The sequence below is a fragment of the Trichoderma gamsii genome, assembly GCF_001481775.2.
Source record: "Trichoderma gamsii strain T6085 chromosome Unknown Scaffold_17.2, whole genome shotgun sequence".
NCBI classification, from domain to species: Eukaryota; Fungi; Ascomycota; class Sordariomycetes; order Hypocreales; family Hypocreaceae; genus Trichoderma; species Trichoderma gamsii.
Window position 1 is genome coordinate 450,478 of NW_020171354.1, and position 16,917 is coordinate 467,394.

The 16,917-nt window shown below is 48.1% G+C and overlaps 5 protein-coding genes across 5 annotated transcripts; 1 reads left to right on the forward strand and 4 right to left on the reverse strand.

Moving 5' to 3' along the window:
* Window positions 1–1,072: 1,072 nt before the first annotated feature.
* TGAM01_v205545 (hypothetical protein) lies at window positions 1,073–2,957 on the reverse strand (the record flags this gene model as incomplete). Its single annotated transcript, XM_018802865.1, has 3 exons — window positions 1,073–2,119; window positions 2,213–2,357; window positions 2,425–2,957. The coding sequence occupies 3 exons, from the start codon at window positions 2,955–2,957 to the stop codon at window positions 1,073–1,075; spliced, it is 1,725 nt and encodes a 574-aa protein (XP_018663982.1).
* Window positions 2,958–3,913: 956 nt separating this feature from the next.
* TGAM01_v205546 (hypothetical protein) lies at window positions 3,914–4,676 on the reverse strand (the record flags this gene model as incomplete). The annotated part of the gene is made up of 2 exons (XM_018802866.1): window positions 3,914–4,008; window positions 4,067–4,676. The coding sequence occupies 2 exons, from the start codon at window positions 4,674–4,676 to the stop codon at window positions 3,914–3,916; spliced, it is 705 nt and encodes a 234-aa protein (XP_018663983.1).
* A 2,127-nt stretch (window positions 4,677–6,803) lies between these two features.
* On the forward strand, window positions 6,804–9,027 carry TGAM01_v205547 (hypothetical protein; the record flags this gene model as incomplete). Its single annotated transcript, XM_024549661.1, has 6 exons — window positions 6,804–6,937; window positions 6,996–7,064; window positions 7,124–7,666; window positions 7,718–7,906; window positions 7,966–8,237; window positions 8,285–9,027. 6 exons carry the CDS (start codon window positions 6,804–6,806, stop codon window positions 9,025–9,027), a joined length of 1,950 nt encoding a protein of 649 aa, XP_024405610.1.
* Window positions 9,028–9,677: 650 nt separating this feature from the next.
* On the reverse strand, window positions 9,678–11,198 carry TGAM01_v205548 (tubulin beta chain; the record flags this gene model as incomplete). The annotated part of the gene is made up of 3 exons (XM_024549662.1): window positions 9,678–10,068; window positions 10,125–10,915; window positions 10,980–11,198. Coding segments are annotated over 3 exons (1,401 nt in total), but the record flags the coding sequence as incomplete, so codon positions are not given.
* A 1,231-nt stretch (window positions 11,199–12,429) lies between these two features.
* On the reverse strand, window positions 12,430–14,797 carry TGAM01_v205549 (ATP-binding cassette, subfamily F, member 3; the record flags this gene model as incomplete). The annotated part of the gene is made up of 3 exons (XM_018802869.1): window positions 12,430–13,815; window positions 13,875–13,955; window positions 14,015–14,797. The coding sequence occupies 3 exons, from the start codon at window positions 14,795–14,797 to the stop codon at window positions 12,430–12,432; spliced, it is 2,250 nt and encodes a 749-aa protein (XP_018663986.1).
* Between the last annotated feature and the right edge of the window lie 2,120 nt (window positions 14,798–16,917).

A 16,917-nucleotide genomic window follows, 5' to 3' on the forward strand; every position in this document is an offset into this window, starting at 1 on the left:
TAGCTATTCTAGCCCAATGGTTATTTTTTTTCCCAATAGTTTTTCCAACCCAATATATCTACCTTCAGAGACAGGAACCAGCACTATTATTTTACATACAGCTAATGCATCTATCTCTAGAGACAAAAATTAAACCTCAATATTACATTCCAACTTCCGGTCTATAGCTACTGATAATATAGAGCATGCGGAAAAGAGCTTATATGAAGAAGAAAAAGTAAGCGGCAAGAACCCAACATATCCTAGATCCAGCCTTCTTACTTTTCTCACCTGATGAGAGACAAACAGCTGCCTACCTTATCCTGACTATTGCTCTTGAATATGGACTATATAAAGCTCTGCGTATCCTTCATTGATCCTCCTAGTTGTCGATCTTTTGATCGTATACGGCGGCTGAATTAGTATTGCCGCAATCACGCGAGCTTTACTAAGCAATGTATAAATGAATATGTTTAAAGTAGAGGCCAATTGAATGCTTGATAGCTGTCTTAGAAACCCTCCTGCGCCTTTATTATTTGCTTACTATGTAATTGGTCGCCTGCCCACTAGCAGCTGCTGCTTCCCCCTACAGGCATTAAATAAGATTTGATAACGAAGCTATTGTATATCATAGGTTAGCTATTGGCTTGTTCTTTTAAAGTGACCTATGTGACTTGGGTTGTACGGCGGGAAATGTTTGTTTGTCTGTTTTATATTAACGTCCACTAAGTATGCTAGTTACATATAGGCCTCATCTGGGCAATAGGACGGTAGGAGCCACTGATTCAGAGCCCGTGTTCGCTACGTTTCAAGTGTATGAGGGGAAATTGTGGTGTTATTAATCTAAATCCTGGGGGATGGTGCCGTACGGGCTGGTATCCTCTACTAGTGTCTGAAAGTGTTTGTGTCCGCTGGGTCCTAGCAGGTAGGAAAGTGAGTTGTAGCCCTACTGGGGTCCCTTATGAAGATCTTAGTAGGATAGAGCTTCTAGTATCTTCTCTCTTATTTGCCTGAAATGACTTCTCCCAATCCGATCTCCCGCCCGCTCGGGACACCACGAGCAAACAAAATTACTGGTACTACATAAGAGAATCTACCCAGCAACAACTTCTAGATCAAGCTTCTCCCACGGCATAAGAACACCGCCGATTAACAATACAGCGCCGGCGGCTATGGTAGCCCCAAAAATGCGTCTTATTGTTTCGGCCACACTCGAAACCGCAATTGCGACTACCTCAGGATCGGCGGAGGTGAATATAGGCGATGCGGTCCCCGACAAAGCCGACCGAATAGAGTCGTCAGAAAAGCTATAGTCTGCAAAGGCCGCCTTGAGCAGATCAAAGCCGAGATTCTGGAAGAGCGACCCGGCAATGGCGAGCGAGATGGCGATGCTCCCGATCTGCGCCACATTGATGAAGCCGATGGCATTGGCCCGGTCCCCTACACGGACCTTGCTAGCAGCGACGGCATAGGCGCTTTGGAACGGCAGACCGGTCCCGATGGCGAGCAACACTTCATATCCATATATCTTCCCAGCGCTCGTTCCGGCATCTATCGTAAACATGAGAGCACCGCCAACAATAACCAAAGCCCCGCCGATGATATAGAAAATACCGTATAGTCCAGTAATAGGAAGGAGAGCTCCGCCGACCATAATGCAGAATATAAAGACGACGATTAGGGGCAGGAGGCGGACAGCGGCCTGAAGGGCCGTATCGCCTCTTGTAAACTGGAAGAACAAGGGAACGTAGTACAGAGCGATGCTATTAGCAGCCGCGACGGCTGCTGTTGTAACATATAGCAGCACAAGGACTCGAGACTTGAGAAAATGCAAGGGGAAGATGCGTCGCTCCGGTGTCGTCAAGATGCTAAGGTACTGCTGTAAGACGAAGACAATGAGGCAAGTTCCCCAAACGACCCAAAGCCCAATTGCAGACCCAGAAGTCCATTGGAACGTCGAACCGCCGAAGGTGACAACGATCATAAACAGAACAAAAACCCCCCCATTAAGAACCGCACCGACCCAATCGATCTCTCGCAGCTTTTCAACAAGCAAAAGATTCTTTCTCTGAAACGACGGAAAGATGAAGAGGTAGATAGGAGCGAATAGGGCCGCGAGAGGGAGGTTTATGTAAAAGGCCTAATGAAAGATCTCAGCGTTAGTTTCTTTAATTCACCTTTTGTGCTCTTTCTTATGTATATAAGCTTTGCTGAAGTGTGCTCAATTACTTACCCATCGCCATGTGGCCGCGCTGGCCGAAAATGCGCCGCCAATTACAGGCCCAAGGATTGCCCCAATTCCCCAAAAGAGCCCTATGAGAGCATTGTACACCGGTGTTTCTCTCTTAGTCGAAAAGACTGATATATATGTAAGGGCCCTGAATGCACGTTAGCCGAATACACCAGATGCCCAACCAACGACCATCTTCTCTAACACAGACTTACCCCAAGTACATTCCCGATCCACCAATTCCAGCGATCACTCGACCGACAATCAAGGCATCCGACGTCGGAGCTGCGCCGCACAAAGCACTGCCGGCTTCGAAAATTACAATTGAGGAGAGCATCAATGGTTTGACGTCAAATAGACCGTAGGCGCGACCCTGGAGGAGGATAACGGCCACTGAAGCCATGGGAAAGCCGACCCCAACCCACGCAAGATTTTCAATGTCCCCGAGGGTTTCATAGACCGAAGCTTGAACGTCGGCGGCGATCGTCGTGTCGAGGCCTGGCATCAAATTCTCGGTTAATTCCGCCAGACATATGAATAAATAGGAAGGGAGGGGGGAGGGGCGAGATTGAGAGAACAAATTACCGTATAGTAGAGTTCCGAAGCATATGCCCATTAGAGTCATGACCCATCTCCAGGTAGGCATATCCTGTCGAGGACTTTTTGTAATCGCATTATCATCAACTGGTTGTTCACTCCCTTCTTCCACACTACCAAGGCCAATACTTTCTTCTACCTTGCTCAACATCTCGGAACAGGTACTTGACTTTCAGCTAGCTGGAAACTTGTATTAGAAAATCAATAAAGTTCAGGGGACCGGCACCGAAATTTGTTCTAAAAGGACAATCTAAGACCACTGGGCTGGGAGATTTTTTGTGCCAAGTTGATGTTATCGAAAGCATTTTTCCACATGCGTTAGGAGTATTGTTAGCTTATTTATAATTCTCTATGGCTATAGCCCAAATTTCCAATTACTCCGCCATGATTTTTTGGCCACGTATTCTAGCTTGGATGCCTCTGGAAATAGGAGCAACTATGAACTAGCCTTCCATGTCTGCACACAGAGGAATACGTATACCATGATTCCATATCCTAGACAAGTAGTGGGCGACATACAAAACTCCGGCGACGCTCGGGTAGACCGTCATGGCTACTAATGATGTGGGCCGCTTCTTATTAGTGAGAGCCTTGACTTACTATTTATTGCTGAAGTAGACCCCGACTACTCTCGGCGTTTAACCTATAAACTCCTGAGTCAATGACAAATCGCTGTCAGGTTCGGAAAATACAACTAATAGGAGAAAAAATGCTTGAGTCTTCCCTTTCTTGAAAATTTCTCTTGATATGAGACTGCTACTACGAATATTATATGTCCTTTCTATGTCATGAGAAACAAGCGAACCATAAGAACTGACGCCTTTGGTCATTGGTTGATATGTTTGCTGTCTAGCTAGGGCAATCTTGAAGGAGGGAGACTAGATGGAGTCGATTCAGATTGCTGAACCATTGCCTAGATAAAAATTCGATCAACTAGCCTACTTAACGAAATGTCAATAATAGAACAAACAAACAGAACATTAAAGTAACATTACTAAGTTTTAGTGATTGATCAAAGGGAAATGTGGATCAACTCGTACAAAGCAGCAGCAAAAACGCCATTTGATATATTTATCTCATCATCTAAGAGAAGCTAGTGGCTCAAAGCTATGGGAGTGATTGTTCAATAGCCTCATACATAAGCTTCTCCTTTTCCTGATAACCTTCAATATATTTTCTGCCCCAACCCATTATAAATGTATCTAGAATCATTTCAGTATTTCTGCATACATGACAGAACCATTGCGAAGGGTTACTCACCGTATGTAGTTGCAGGCTTGGTTCTACATAGGCCACACATGACATTGCGGATCCCGCCCGCCAGATCGTGACGAGGAAACACATTGCTCAAGGTATGGAAATCCTCCCATGTCACTGTCCCTGTGGGATCACTGCCTGGCCCTTGAAAGTCTGAAGCAGTTCCGAAGCCGCAGAGTCTCACTACAGGTTCTTTGTACGCTGCAATTGCAGGCGTTGTATGCAGGGCAATAGCATCCCATACAAGTTGCAGCCTACGGTCGTCCCAGTCCGCTGTCTTTCCGGATTTCTGCTGCTCCTCGATAAAGCTTCGGGCGGCTATGGCGCCATCAACTTCAAAGCGCTTATCCACAGAAACTAGTTTGCCGCTTTTGTCCCAGCCCATATCATGAAGGATGGTGCTGACTGCGTGAGCCTCCAGGTCGATAGCCGGAAACTCTCCTCTCTCTCTGAGACGTTTGTATATGATGACACCAAAGATCCACGAGCGCATAACATGATTATATGCAAAGTCCTCTAAGTTTTCGCGAGCGAAGTCTTGGGCAGCTCGAACGAGGGGCGTATCAATCACCTCAACTCCAGCTATAGACTTTGTAGGCTGAACTAAAGACATGGCGATTTATGATACTGATTTGATGCAAAGGGAATGAAATTAACTTCTGAGAACAATGAAATAATGCTGTCGGCAAATCGTTAGCTTTTATCCCTTCGAAGGTATGTTCTAGCATACCCTGGCAGCTACATGGATTGGTAACACCTAGTCAGCGCCCAGCCTATGGCTAATACAAAACCTGCAACAAACTGTGCTTGAGAAAAATATCCGGGCTCAACGTTCCATCGTTCGATCAATTATTGTGATTAATAATTATTTTTGATATCATAATATACATGTTGTACCAAATGGTTTTAGTGGAGTCTCATTATGATTCACCTACCACGCTATTAGTCAAACTCCGTGTTCGCTCGGAAGATAGATAAGCTAACTATATGGCTTTGCCCCTGACTTGCTAGAATTTTATTACGGCCTTATTGCATCCAATAGGCAATCAGGCGCCTCTTTCAAACTTTTTGATTTGCTTGACAAGGTTTATTAGGATTATGTAGCTTTAGTTTTAAAGAAGTTCCCATACTACTTATATATAAGCCTTATATTTCCAAATTTAACGCTGGACAATTTTTTTTTTATAAATTTGTACTTAGTAATACCTACAGCTTTTATAGTATATAATAAACAACTGGCGGTAAGCCCGAAGTAGTTCATGATCAAAAAGAGCAGGCCGGCTCTCGACGGTTATCATGATTTACTTCGCTATGCCATTGTATATACTCCTCCAGCATTCCAAGCAAATCACACACAGCTCTAGATTAGCATAGTTAGCTTGTTGTGGCTCTTAATATACTGAATAGAGAGTTGGCCTGCTGCAAGAGACAGTCAGACTGGCTATAGTGATTTTGAATAGTTATTAATTTGTGTTTTATTTGCGCTCGCATCACGTAGAAGTATCAACAACATTGCCATCGTTAGTGTCCCACCCCGATAGTTACCTACCCAATCCGTAGCCTTCCAGTCTGTTGTCCTTGGTAGACAGCTCAAATCCCCTCTTCGCTGCTGCCGCAGAAGGGATAGACTAGTGAATATGATTCGTCGCATTTTCTTTTCCTACTCGCTGCCCGTCTTAATGCCGCATTGATCTTCCATTCCTTCTTCTCAACCGTGTGAGCTGATCTCTAAGCGATGGAAAACACTGACCTGACAATGTTTCCCCTCGTATAAAGAATATCTCACATGCATCAAGAACGGTGAGGCGCCGGATTTCGTAAGGTTTCATCCTATGGTCACCGACGCTACCAGCGTTCCGCGACATCATCGAACATTTCTCGAGATACTAAGAAGATATCCAGATGCAACTTGATCTTCCAACTCGTTCGCTACCACTTGAGCCAGCCAGCCAACACTGTTGTAACCGGGCTGTATTACCATTTGGTTTTAACTATATCGGCCATTGGCGTACTTTTGACGATCTTCCGTGTATATAATGGTTCGTCGATTATCGTCTCGACATCCACATCCTTAGAAAGGTAACTCGGGTCAATCGCGGAATAGATATCAAGTTCTGAAGCGCTAATAAGCGCCAGGCCGCGAGAAATAGATTGGTTAATAGGAGGCGGTCGACTTTGACCTAAACCACGCAAATAGAATATGATTAGTAACCGGCTCTGCACGGGACGCTCTTCACGGCCAGCCTAGTTACATATAGAAGGCAAGAGGTATCACTGCTGTAGAATCTAAAAGAAAGTTCCATGGCGTCATGTAACTATAACCTAAGCCCATATTTTCCAAGAGAGTTTTATACAAAGCGTCTAATGCACGTTAAGCGCCGAAGGAGATCGGACGTTACGTCTTACCTTTCCACAAAGGGAAATCTCCACTTGAGATCTAGTGATAAACTATCTATTATACGGGGGGAAAAACAGAGAAAAGGCCAGGGTGGATTAAGTAATCAACTGTTTTCATAGCGAAGTTAGTTGTCTAGCAAGTCTTTAGCCCGGATCCAGTGCTTGTGATATTTGAATCTTTTGCCTCTCTGCCCAATATGCACACTCTTTATCTTTGCATCGTCGCATTGAAAATCCTGAAGCCCCGCTAAATCCTTGGAGGATCTCCATCTACCTAAGGGCATTGCGACACACTATCCTACGGTAACCTACACTACATCTACAGTAACACATACCCCTCTCAATGGACGCATATAGCATCTCTCCTGCTATAGAATCTGTTACCCGCGCACAAAAGATTGTATCAATAGCATGTGAGGCATGCAGAGCGGCCAAGGTCAAATGTCAGCCGAGCGAACAGCCCACGGTTTGCCGCAAGTAAGAATTGAGAAAACATGCCGATAGCAAACATATACACTAACGCGTCCACATTTAGATGTCTTGAATCCAAGAGAGAATGCATATCACGAACAGGCCCACGCACTCGCCGAAGAAGAAGGAAGTTGTATGTCTTGCTTGACGATCAAGGGTCAGAGTGAATATGAATACTGATTTGATAATCAGCCCTGGTGATGCAGCACAACCTCAGCCACCGCCCGCAAGCCGCCCATCTAGGACGTTCACTATTGAATTTGACGTGCAGTCACTGCCCGATGTCGACGAGAATTTCGACGCCTTGCGCGATAGTCATGCACAGTTCCTCGAGAGCATATTTCCCTCCGAGCCAGACTCTGACATTAACAATTTCACTGCCTCACCAATGACAGGTTTTCCCACTCCCTCGTCTTCGCACAGCCACTCCATCCAATCTCTCCATGCAAAACCCCAATTCAACCTCGACTCTGCCGAGTCCCTATTGGCCTTATTCGGCAGAATGTTATCCCATTTCCCCTGCATTAACCTTCAGCCTGAAGACACGGTTTTAAGCCTTGCTGCCTCTCGGCCATTTGTTTTACTGGCGATCTTGGCGGCAGTGTCTGGATCGCGGACTCTTCAAGGGCATAGCCTTTATGATGAAGAGTTTCGAAAGGTTCTAGGCCTCAAGTTTGTGGCCGGCGGGGAGAGGAGCATTGAACTTCTGCAGGGTACGCTCATCTACTGTGCTTGGTAATACATGTCTTATCATTTTGTCCAATGAACAAACACTTACAACTATAGGTATCCATTCCACCTTAGGCCCAAAAATAAGCAAGTTTTTCAGTATCTCTGTATGGCGGGGGATATGGTTCGCGATATGGGGCTCAATCAAGAGTTGCCCGAGTTGAAAGGCGGTGTTAACTCTAAAGTGACGAAGGAGCAGCTTGATAAAATCCGCACATATCTCTCCTGGTTCTACGTTGGATCAAAGTACGTATTCTACTAGGATTATATCCACTATTGGAATGTTTGCTTACAGTGAATCTTAGCCTCATGGTCGCCTGGAAGAAGATAGACGTAAAACCTCCATTTACTGCTTGGACAGCTACTTGCTGTGACATTCTGCAGAGGTGCGCAGAGTCCGATAGCGACTTCGCCTTAAGTTACCTCGTACAATTTACGAATTACACAAACGCCGCTGAAGACGCAATACATGAGAGCACCGTGACAACTGAGCAACAGAGCCAGTTTATCCTATTCGGCCTAGAAGTTCAAGGTCGAGAGCTCCGGCAACGAATGCTCACTCGAATTGCCAATGATGGTAAGTATCCTTAAATTGTGCTTTATGAAATAAAACTAAGAGCCTAGAAGTACCAGTGAAGTTCTCGGAGCTATTTTTTCGCATCTATCTTATAGGCTGTCCTTTACTTCGCATGGGGCAATCTAAGAACAGGCCCCCTGGGTACATTTTCCCTTCAATATCAAAGCTTAAAAGTTGCGTTGCCGAAATCAAGACGATGTTTGACTTTGTCTCTGATCTAGGGCAATCAGCACTTACTGCATTCTCTTCCAATGATTGGATGAAGGTTGTTATCACCACCATCATCGCCCTTCGTCTCTCATTCCCTCTTACTGAGCTCCCTGGCTGGGATGACTGTTGGGCAAGAAGCGAGTTGCATTTTAACGAGTTCTTGACACATATGTGCAAAGGTTCTGACTTGACCACGGTTAATACTCGAGTCGATGCCGTCACTGCCAGTCGCGTCGTCTTGCGTATCCTTAAAGATAAGTATGACCGCCGGGTCGCGCTACGTCTCAAGACAGTAACGGCCGCTGCAGAGGCGGCAGAGGCGGCAGCGGCGGCAGCGGCGGCAGCGGCGGCAGCGGCAATTCCATCGTCATCAGGAATTCGGGGTTGCCCAATGTTTGATCACAGAATGGACCCTTATATTTCTACGTGGGATACCGGTCTTGGGATTGAAGATGTAATTCCATCTCCCACTCCGCATGCAGATGACGAGCCACCGGTGCTTCGCGATTTGTGGACAACGATAACAATGGGATGGGCCAATGATACAACTGGGAACAACCCATGGTACAGTTGGCCCTAGGACTATACATAATATAACTGCTTTCTATTAAATTATCTTGTAACTGTATATGGAGTAGAGAGGATAGGTTATAAGATTGGTTTGGGTTGTTTTTATTATTATAAAAACTATAGTATACAATATACTTTTCTACTTTGTTATAACCATCTTAGCCAAGAAAAAAGAGTAAGACTGCAAAGTAATCCAGATTTGTATAACAAAACCCCCCTTGCCCTGATATATGGTATGTCTGATAGTTTGTGGTGCTCCGTTACTTCCTGAACCATAGAAGTTGTATTGATTTAAATTGAAGGAAGTCTCAACTTGAAAATCCTCGATAACAAAGTGGGCGTGGCCTTTTATACAGGAACCAGAATCACTAACTTGGGTGCGGAGCTGTGCAGTAAGAATCAAAGACTGTCATTATAATGAAATCCAGACACTTATTTCGGTTTCTACTGTACAACAACTGTACTCGTTTATTTATCATTTAGTTTATAAACACTTGCTACTCTGACAGACTGTCATATCACGCATGGATATCAAAATAGTCGTCCAGTCATCTCAACAAGCTCTGCAAGGCAAGTCCTACAGTGCTGATCAGGGCTACACGCACACAAACTCATGCGCCCAAAGAATAATAAGTTGGAGGAACACAGTCAGCGCGCTTTTTACTCCTCGGCCTCCATGGGGGCCTCATCCTCGTACTCCTCCTCCTCGTCAATACCAGCCTCCTGGTATTGCTGGTACTCAGACACCAAGTCGTTCATGTTGGACTCGGCCTCAGTGAACTCCATCTCGTCCATACCCTCGCCAGTGTACCAATGCAAGAAAGCCTTGCGACGGAACATGGCGCTAAACTGCTCGCCGACACGCTTGAACAGCTCCTGGATGGAGGTGGAGTTACCAATGAAGGTGGATGACATCTTCAGGCCACGAGGGGGGATGGCGCAGAGGGCAGTCTGGATGTTGTTGGGGATCCACTCAACGAAGTAGGTGGAGTTCTTGTTCTGCACGTTTCGCATCTGGTCCTCAACCTCCTTCATGGCGACCTTGCCACGGCTACATATGTCTGTTAGCACCACATCTTGCCACGCCAAGGCATCATCGTTACTTACAAGATAGAGCAGCAGGTCAGGTAGCGACCGTTGCGGAAGTCAGAAGCAGCCATCATGTTCTTGGGGTCGAACATCTGCTGGGTGAGTTCGGGCACGGTGACGGCACGGAAAGAGTGAGCACCGGGGCTGGTCAGGGGAGCGAAGCCGACCATGAAGAAGTGGAGACGAGGGAAAGGAACCATGTTCACGGCCAGCTTGCGGAGATCAGAGTTGAGCTGACCGGGGAATCGCAAGCAGGTGGTGATGCCTGACATGACGGCAGAGACGAGGTAGTTCAGGTCACCGTAGGCAGGGTTGTTCAGCTTGAGGGTGCGCATGCAGATGTCGTAAAGAGCCTCGTTATCAATGCAAAAGGTCTCGTCAGAGTTCTCGACCAGCTGGTGGACGGAGAGAGTGGCGTTGTAGGGCTCAACGACGGTGTCGGACACCTTGGGGGATGGCATAACAGAGAAAGTGGCCATCATTCGGTCGGGAAACTCCTCGCGGATCTTGGAAAGCAGGAGAGTTCCCATACCAGATCCGGTACCACCACCGAGGGAGTGGGTGATCTGGAAGCCCTGGAGGCAGTCGCAGCCTTCGGCCTCGCGGCGGACAACGTCGAGGACTTGGTCGACGAGCTCAGCACCCTCGGTGTAGTGGCCCTTGGCCCAGTTGTTTCCGGCTGAAGACTGGCCGAAAATGAAGTTGTCGGGACGGAAGAGCTGACCGAAAGGACCGGCACGAACGGCGTCCATGGTGCCGGGCTCGAGATCGACGAGGACAGCGCGAGGAACATACTTGTTGTTGGAGGCCTGCACCATCAGGGTCAGCGCGAAAGTCCTCCAGGTGTCCTCTTTTTCACTTATCATTACATACCTCGTTGAAGTAGACGTTCATGCGCTCCAGCTGGAGCTCGGAAGAGCCGTTGTAGATACCATTGCTGTCGAGACCGTGCTCGCCGGAAATGGTTTGCCAGAAGGCGGCACCGATTTGGTTACCCTGTGGAATCTGGTGAGCTCCTGGACACCGCTTCGATGGCGGACTTTTGGAGGTTGTTGACTTACGCACTGACCGGTCTGGATGTGAACCTATTTTGCCGAAAAGAAATCAATTATTAGCAAATGCCATCTTTCTCATCATAGCGCGCCTCAATCGGGTCGAATTGGGCGTGAGAAAAACTTCGAGACGTTCATGTATCGAGTTTGGCGGGGTATCAATTCAGGGGTTCCAACGCGTTCGCAGAGAGGGACCAAAGTAAACAAAAAAGAAAGGGGGGTGGAGGGGGAGGGGAAACATACAATCTCACGCATATTGAATGGAGGCGACGCTGTCGTGGTAAAATTAAAAAAATCTCGGATATGAAGTCCGGAGGAGAGAGAAAGGCAGAGAAGGAGAGGATCTCGAGAGCTATGGAGAGCTTCGCGGGTTTGCAGGACAAGAGCTTGGGCTTGGAGGAGCTGGTGGTTTTTGTTTGAAGGTTGGGACGCTGCGGGTGGAGATGGTTCACCGCCATAGGCCCCATCGCCAGGCGGGGCCCAGCCGGGGAAGGAGAGCCAGTGGCTGCTTAGCACGTTTAGCACCGGGCTCAGGGCCACCTGGCGCCTGAAGAAGGGGGAGAGGCAGTAAACCCGATGGACCCTTTGGTGCTCTACTGTTGATGTTGTTGCGGCAGAAGATCTACCTACCCGTGCCTAGATAACTATCTACATGTCTACGAGATAGCACTCAACGGTATAAATCATTGATGACTGGAGAAACGAATAAACATGATTTGATTCGCTACCGTACTCTCATGATCCCTGGAGACAGTCGCCAGGTGGCTGCATCGCTGCTGGAAAATCTCGGCAAAAGCATGTCACTGCATTCTGTACTCGTACGCAGGCTCGAAAAAAAGGGGTGCAGGCACTCATGCAGCTTCAATGCCAGCGAGAAGATACAAGCACGCTAAGCCGTCCTGGCCTTGCCTGGTCGTTGGGCGAGGATCATCACTTCAATTGCTTCCAACACGCTCCTTTGCTCTTTACCGCAACATTGCCCAAGTCTGTGCCTGGTCGTGTCTCCTCCTGCAACGCCAGCTCATGAGCCGAGATGAGAGTTGGCGCCCCCCACCACGTTTTCCCCGCTAGCACTGAATTGGCGCGAACACGGAGACGGGCATCACTTTGGCAGAATAGAGGCGTGAATACAGAAGCATTGAGGCTGGTTCAGGTAGATATAAGTAGTAGTCGTAGCAGTTGTGAACTTTAATATGTGGACTAGCTGCTTTATTGAGCTATAGCTGGGGCGTTGAATAATGAAACTGGGTGCTTGATAACTTCTCCCTAAACTAATGCGCCTTGACAACTCCCGCAGCGTCTGCTTGAGCCGCAATCTTCTTCTTGTACTGCTGCACGTTGCCGTCAAACTTCTCAACCGTGCCTCCGTCGCACACCCACAGGGATGTACACACGTTCTGCAGCATCGTCACGTCGTGGGAAACCATCAGCACGCCTCCCTCGAACTGGTTCAATGCCTCGGAAAGGGCATCCATAGCCTCGATATCCAAGTGGTTGGACGGTTCGTCCAGCACGAGTATGTGGGGTTGTGTCAATGCCAAGCAGGCAAAGGCCACTCTTGACTTTTGACCTCCAGAAAGCTGTGCCATCTTTTGTAATCCTGTTGTGCCAGTGATACCGAAAGCGCCCAGTTGACGACGATATTCTTCGTCAGTCTTTCCAGGGTACGCCTTGGCCATAAAGCTGACAGCACTCATGGTGAGGTCGAGCGAGTCCACATGGTGCTGCGCAAAGAATCCAATGCGAAGTCGTGGATGTGACGTGACGAGACCCTTTGACGCTGAGAGCTTTCCAATAAGGAGCTGCAAGACTGTCGTCTTACCAGCACCGTTGGGTCCAACAATACCGATTCGAGAATCCAGCTGAACGTCAAGATCAACGTTCCTCAGCAAGGGCTTATCAGCAGTGTATCCAAAGCTGACTTCCGACATCTGGATGATGGGTGGTGACAGTTTTTCGACTTCGGGGAACTGGAATTTGACATCGTATTCCTTCTCTGGCGGCTCCAAAACAGGCATTTTCTCGAGCTTCTTGATACGGGACTGAGCTTCTGACGACTTGGCCGCGTTGTAACGGAACTTGTCGATAAAGGCCTGCAAGTGAGCTCGCTCTGCCATTTGCTTTTCGTATTCTCTCTTGGCCGTCTTCTTTCGCTCCTCACGTGTAGCGTAGAAAGACTCAAAGTTGGCACCGCGGTAGTAATCGAGGCGCTGAGAGTGCTGGTGGATAATATCTGTCGCGACTTCGTTGAGGAATGCTCTGTCGTGAGAGACGACGAGAACTGTGCTTGGGTAGTCTTGGAGGTAATTGGAAAGGAAAGTAATCGAGGGAACGTCCAACATGTTGGACGGTTCGTCAAGAAGTAACAGATCAGGTTCACAGAACAGAGCACGCGCCAGGGCCAAACGCATACGCCAACCTCCAGAGAAGGTCCTGGTTGCGTATTGCTGCCTCTCGGGAGAGAAACCGAGACCAGCAAGAATAGTAGCAGCGCGTGACTCTGCCTTATCAGACTCCATTTCAGACAGCTTAGCTTGAACGTCACCAAGCTTGGTGTCCATAGTCTCCTTTTCAAGATCCAGCCTGGCAGCATCTGCTGATGTGTCAGCCAAGGGAGCTCGCTGGACTTCCAGCTCTGCCAATTTGGCCGTGAGTTCCTAATAGATGAAGTTAGAAGGCAACTTTCTGGAGATGGCCATTGCGGGAGTTGTCTTACATTCTGTTCTCTGAGGAGAACCTTTCGCCAGACATCGGCATCAAGAACTGCTTGTATAGCAGGCGTATCGTCACCCATGAGCTACCATCATCCATTTAGCAGCAATACCTTTGTACGCAAAGGGGAAAAGCATGTTTTACCTCCTGTTCAACGTGAAGAATAGAAATGTGTGTCGGAATGGCGACTTCTCTCCTGGAGAGAGCTCGGAGCAACGTGGATTTACCCACACCGTTGTTACCAACGAGACCGTAGCGGCGACCATATGCGAGCGTAAGAGTGGTATCAGTGAGGATACGATTAGCACCGATAGACACATCAATACTATCCAGCTTGATGTCCTTGGTTTTGTTGGCTCCCGACGAACCGATCTGCAGCGGGTTGACGGCCATGTAGAACTCTTCATAGGACTGTGCATCCTCGGGCAGCTCGAGCAGTCTCGAGGCCTCGTACTCGACAGTCTTGAACGTCTTCTTCTGCTGCTTAGCGGCAATCTTCCGCTCAGCCTTTTCGAGCTTCTTGCGATCAACTTTGGACTCGACCTTTCTGGCATTGGCGGATTCCAAATCAACAGCACCACCAGCGACGGCCAAAGTAGACGACATGTTTCGCTGAGAGCTGACCTGGATCGTTTGGTCTAATCTCCTGATGGCCATTGGGCCCAGTCTCTGACCTCCGTTGGCTTCGGCATACTTGTTGACCCATTTCTCCACCAGCTGCTTGATCTTTTCTTCGAGAGCGGCGTCCTTGCCACCGGAGGCAGAGAGAAGCAGCTCGGTGACTGTCGCAGCGGCTTCGTTGAGAGGATTTTGAACCTCGCTCTCCTCATCTGCGAAGGCAGTGGATGCATGGGTCAGGTATCCAACGGAGTAGTCAGATACGACCGGGTCGATGTTGGGGAGAACAGCCCTGATCTCGGCCTCCATGTCTGCTATATGTATGCAGTTATAGCCCGAGAGAGCGCCTGGTACCTGGTTCTAATCGAGCAGCTGACAGCTTCGTTTAGACTCTACGTTTAGAAGCTCCGGCCAATTACCCGTGAAGCTCGTCCGATATGGAGCTCGATCTTTGCATCAACCAGCTTCGCCTTTGGAAATTCTTTGGGCGGCGGCGTGCCCCGCCATGGCTGGATGACGTTGGATGGGCGGGCCGAATCGGTCCGGCGTAAACTGTGGCAGCTGGCAGAAATAATTGACAGTGTCAACCCGGATAAACCGCTACTGTATGCGAAGAAATATCTATGAGATGTAGACGCAAGAAACTCTATTCTAAAGATGGATGTCATCAGAGAATGCATAAGTCAAATGTGGAGCAAATAACATTAGCAATTACTCTTCTTATATCCCATTCTGTCCACCTGAGCTCCCAGGATAGTCATAGCTTCTCGCTCAAGTTGACAATTGCAGAAATAACTTTCAAGCCGTCAAGCCATGGCGCCCGCGGCTCGGGGGCGTTGCTCAGTTGCACCGTTTCCAGAAGCTCCAAATAGAACACCACAACTCTCAACAGGACCGAGGCTGCAGACCCTCGTGCTCACACGATAAACTCTAAGCTGACAGAAAAGACACATTTGTTTATGAACGACGAGCATCTGTGCCAAATCGAGCACGAAGCTTCAGCTAATCCAGGCACGATTATCACCGCGGGAGGCCGGTAAGCTTTTTGCATAAAACTTAAACCAGACAAACCCCTGGCTAGGATCACCACGTTGTCACGCGCAAACGCGTGATGGTGATGATTGCCAAAAGCAAGATTCCGGGACGGGCTACCCGATGCCATCCAGGGGGCGGGTCTCGGGACATGGAGCTCAGTCTGCCAGCGCCAAATTCCCCATTGTTGTTCGTGTAAGAGCCACCGCCGTCGCTGGGGAACATAGTCGGGGGGGTTTTCCTTTTCTTTGCCCTATGCGAAGTTCTCGTACCGGTTGTGCTATACGCGTTCCGTGTATTACGGTAGTCCAGTGGCGGTGCAGCTTGGAGACAACCATCCAAATCTCGGTGTGCTTGTTCCCGACCTGGTGTTACAGGTAGATAGATTCAGCACCTGGATGCTGTCACCGCCATTGCTAATCTCGCCTTGCAGGAAGGGCGACTGCCCTTTTAGAGCGTCCCATTGTTTGTAACTATAGATACGTTCTGAAAATCCGCAGATGCTGTGCTATACTGATACAATACATGTGTTACCCTGTGTTACTTTGCAATATCAGCATCTGAGAACTGGTGCCTCCCTGCTTATTGTGCTTATGCCGCATATCGTGCATCAGATTGTTAGTGGATCTGTAATTGCCAGGTAGGAACAGCAACGGCGGCAGGGCAGCTCTCAGGATGTCTTGCCCAACATGTGTAAGACATGTTCGACATGGGGACGGAGTCGACAATGCAACTCATCAGTGCAGCTGGTCCATGATGGAAAATCGCATCGCATGTAAATTTGCAGTGAGCAGGGATCAATGTTTACTCTTTTTAACACTGCCACTACCTCCGTAACAGATTAGAACCGCGGGGCCGTCTCCGCAAGGCGCAAGGAGCCCAGATCTCAGCAGTCTCAATAGTGAAGCCCTGCAGCGAGTCAGCGAGTCCAGATGAACTCACCTACTAGCGAAATTACGTTGCTACGGTGAGAATACGTGAGAGCAAAGCGGTCGGTAATTGTGATGGGCTCTGTGTAACATGATGAGGTATTATCTTTCAATCTTCATAATAATGGACCTGAAACGCTAGAGAGATGGACATGAGAAATTGCCAAGTGGGTGTAGTTGCATTTAGCTGAATACAAGTATCACTACAAATGTGTGGCAGCACGAGAAAGAGCTGGCTCTGTACCATATACCTCATCTTTTTTGTTGATTAGAAAGGTAAGCTGGTGATAAGACGGAGAAAAGGCATGAATCCTCCGTGAAACGCAGCAATTGCTTAGCAAAAGACTCGCTCACCTTTGGGACAAATCCAACGGACGCTGTTGTCGCGAATACCGCCGCGGTCTCATTGCCAAACATGATCCAGATTCTAAAGGTTGCTACTGACAAAAAGAGTGCGTGCAATTGGCA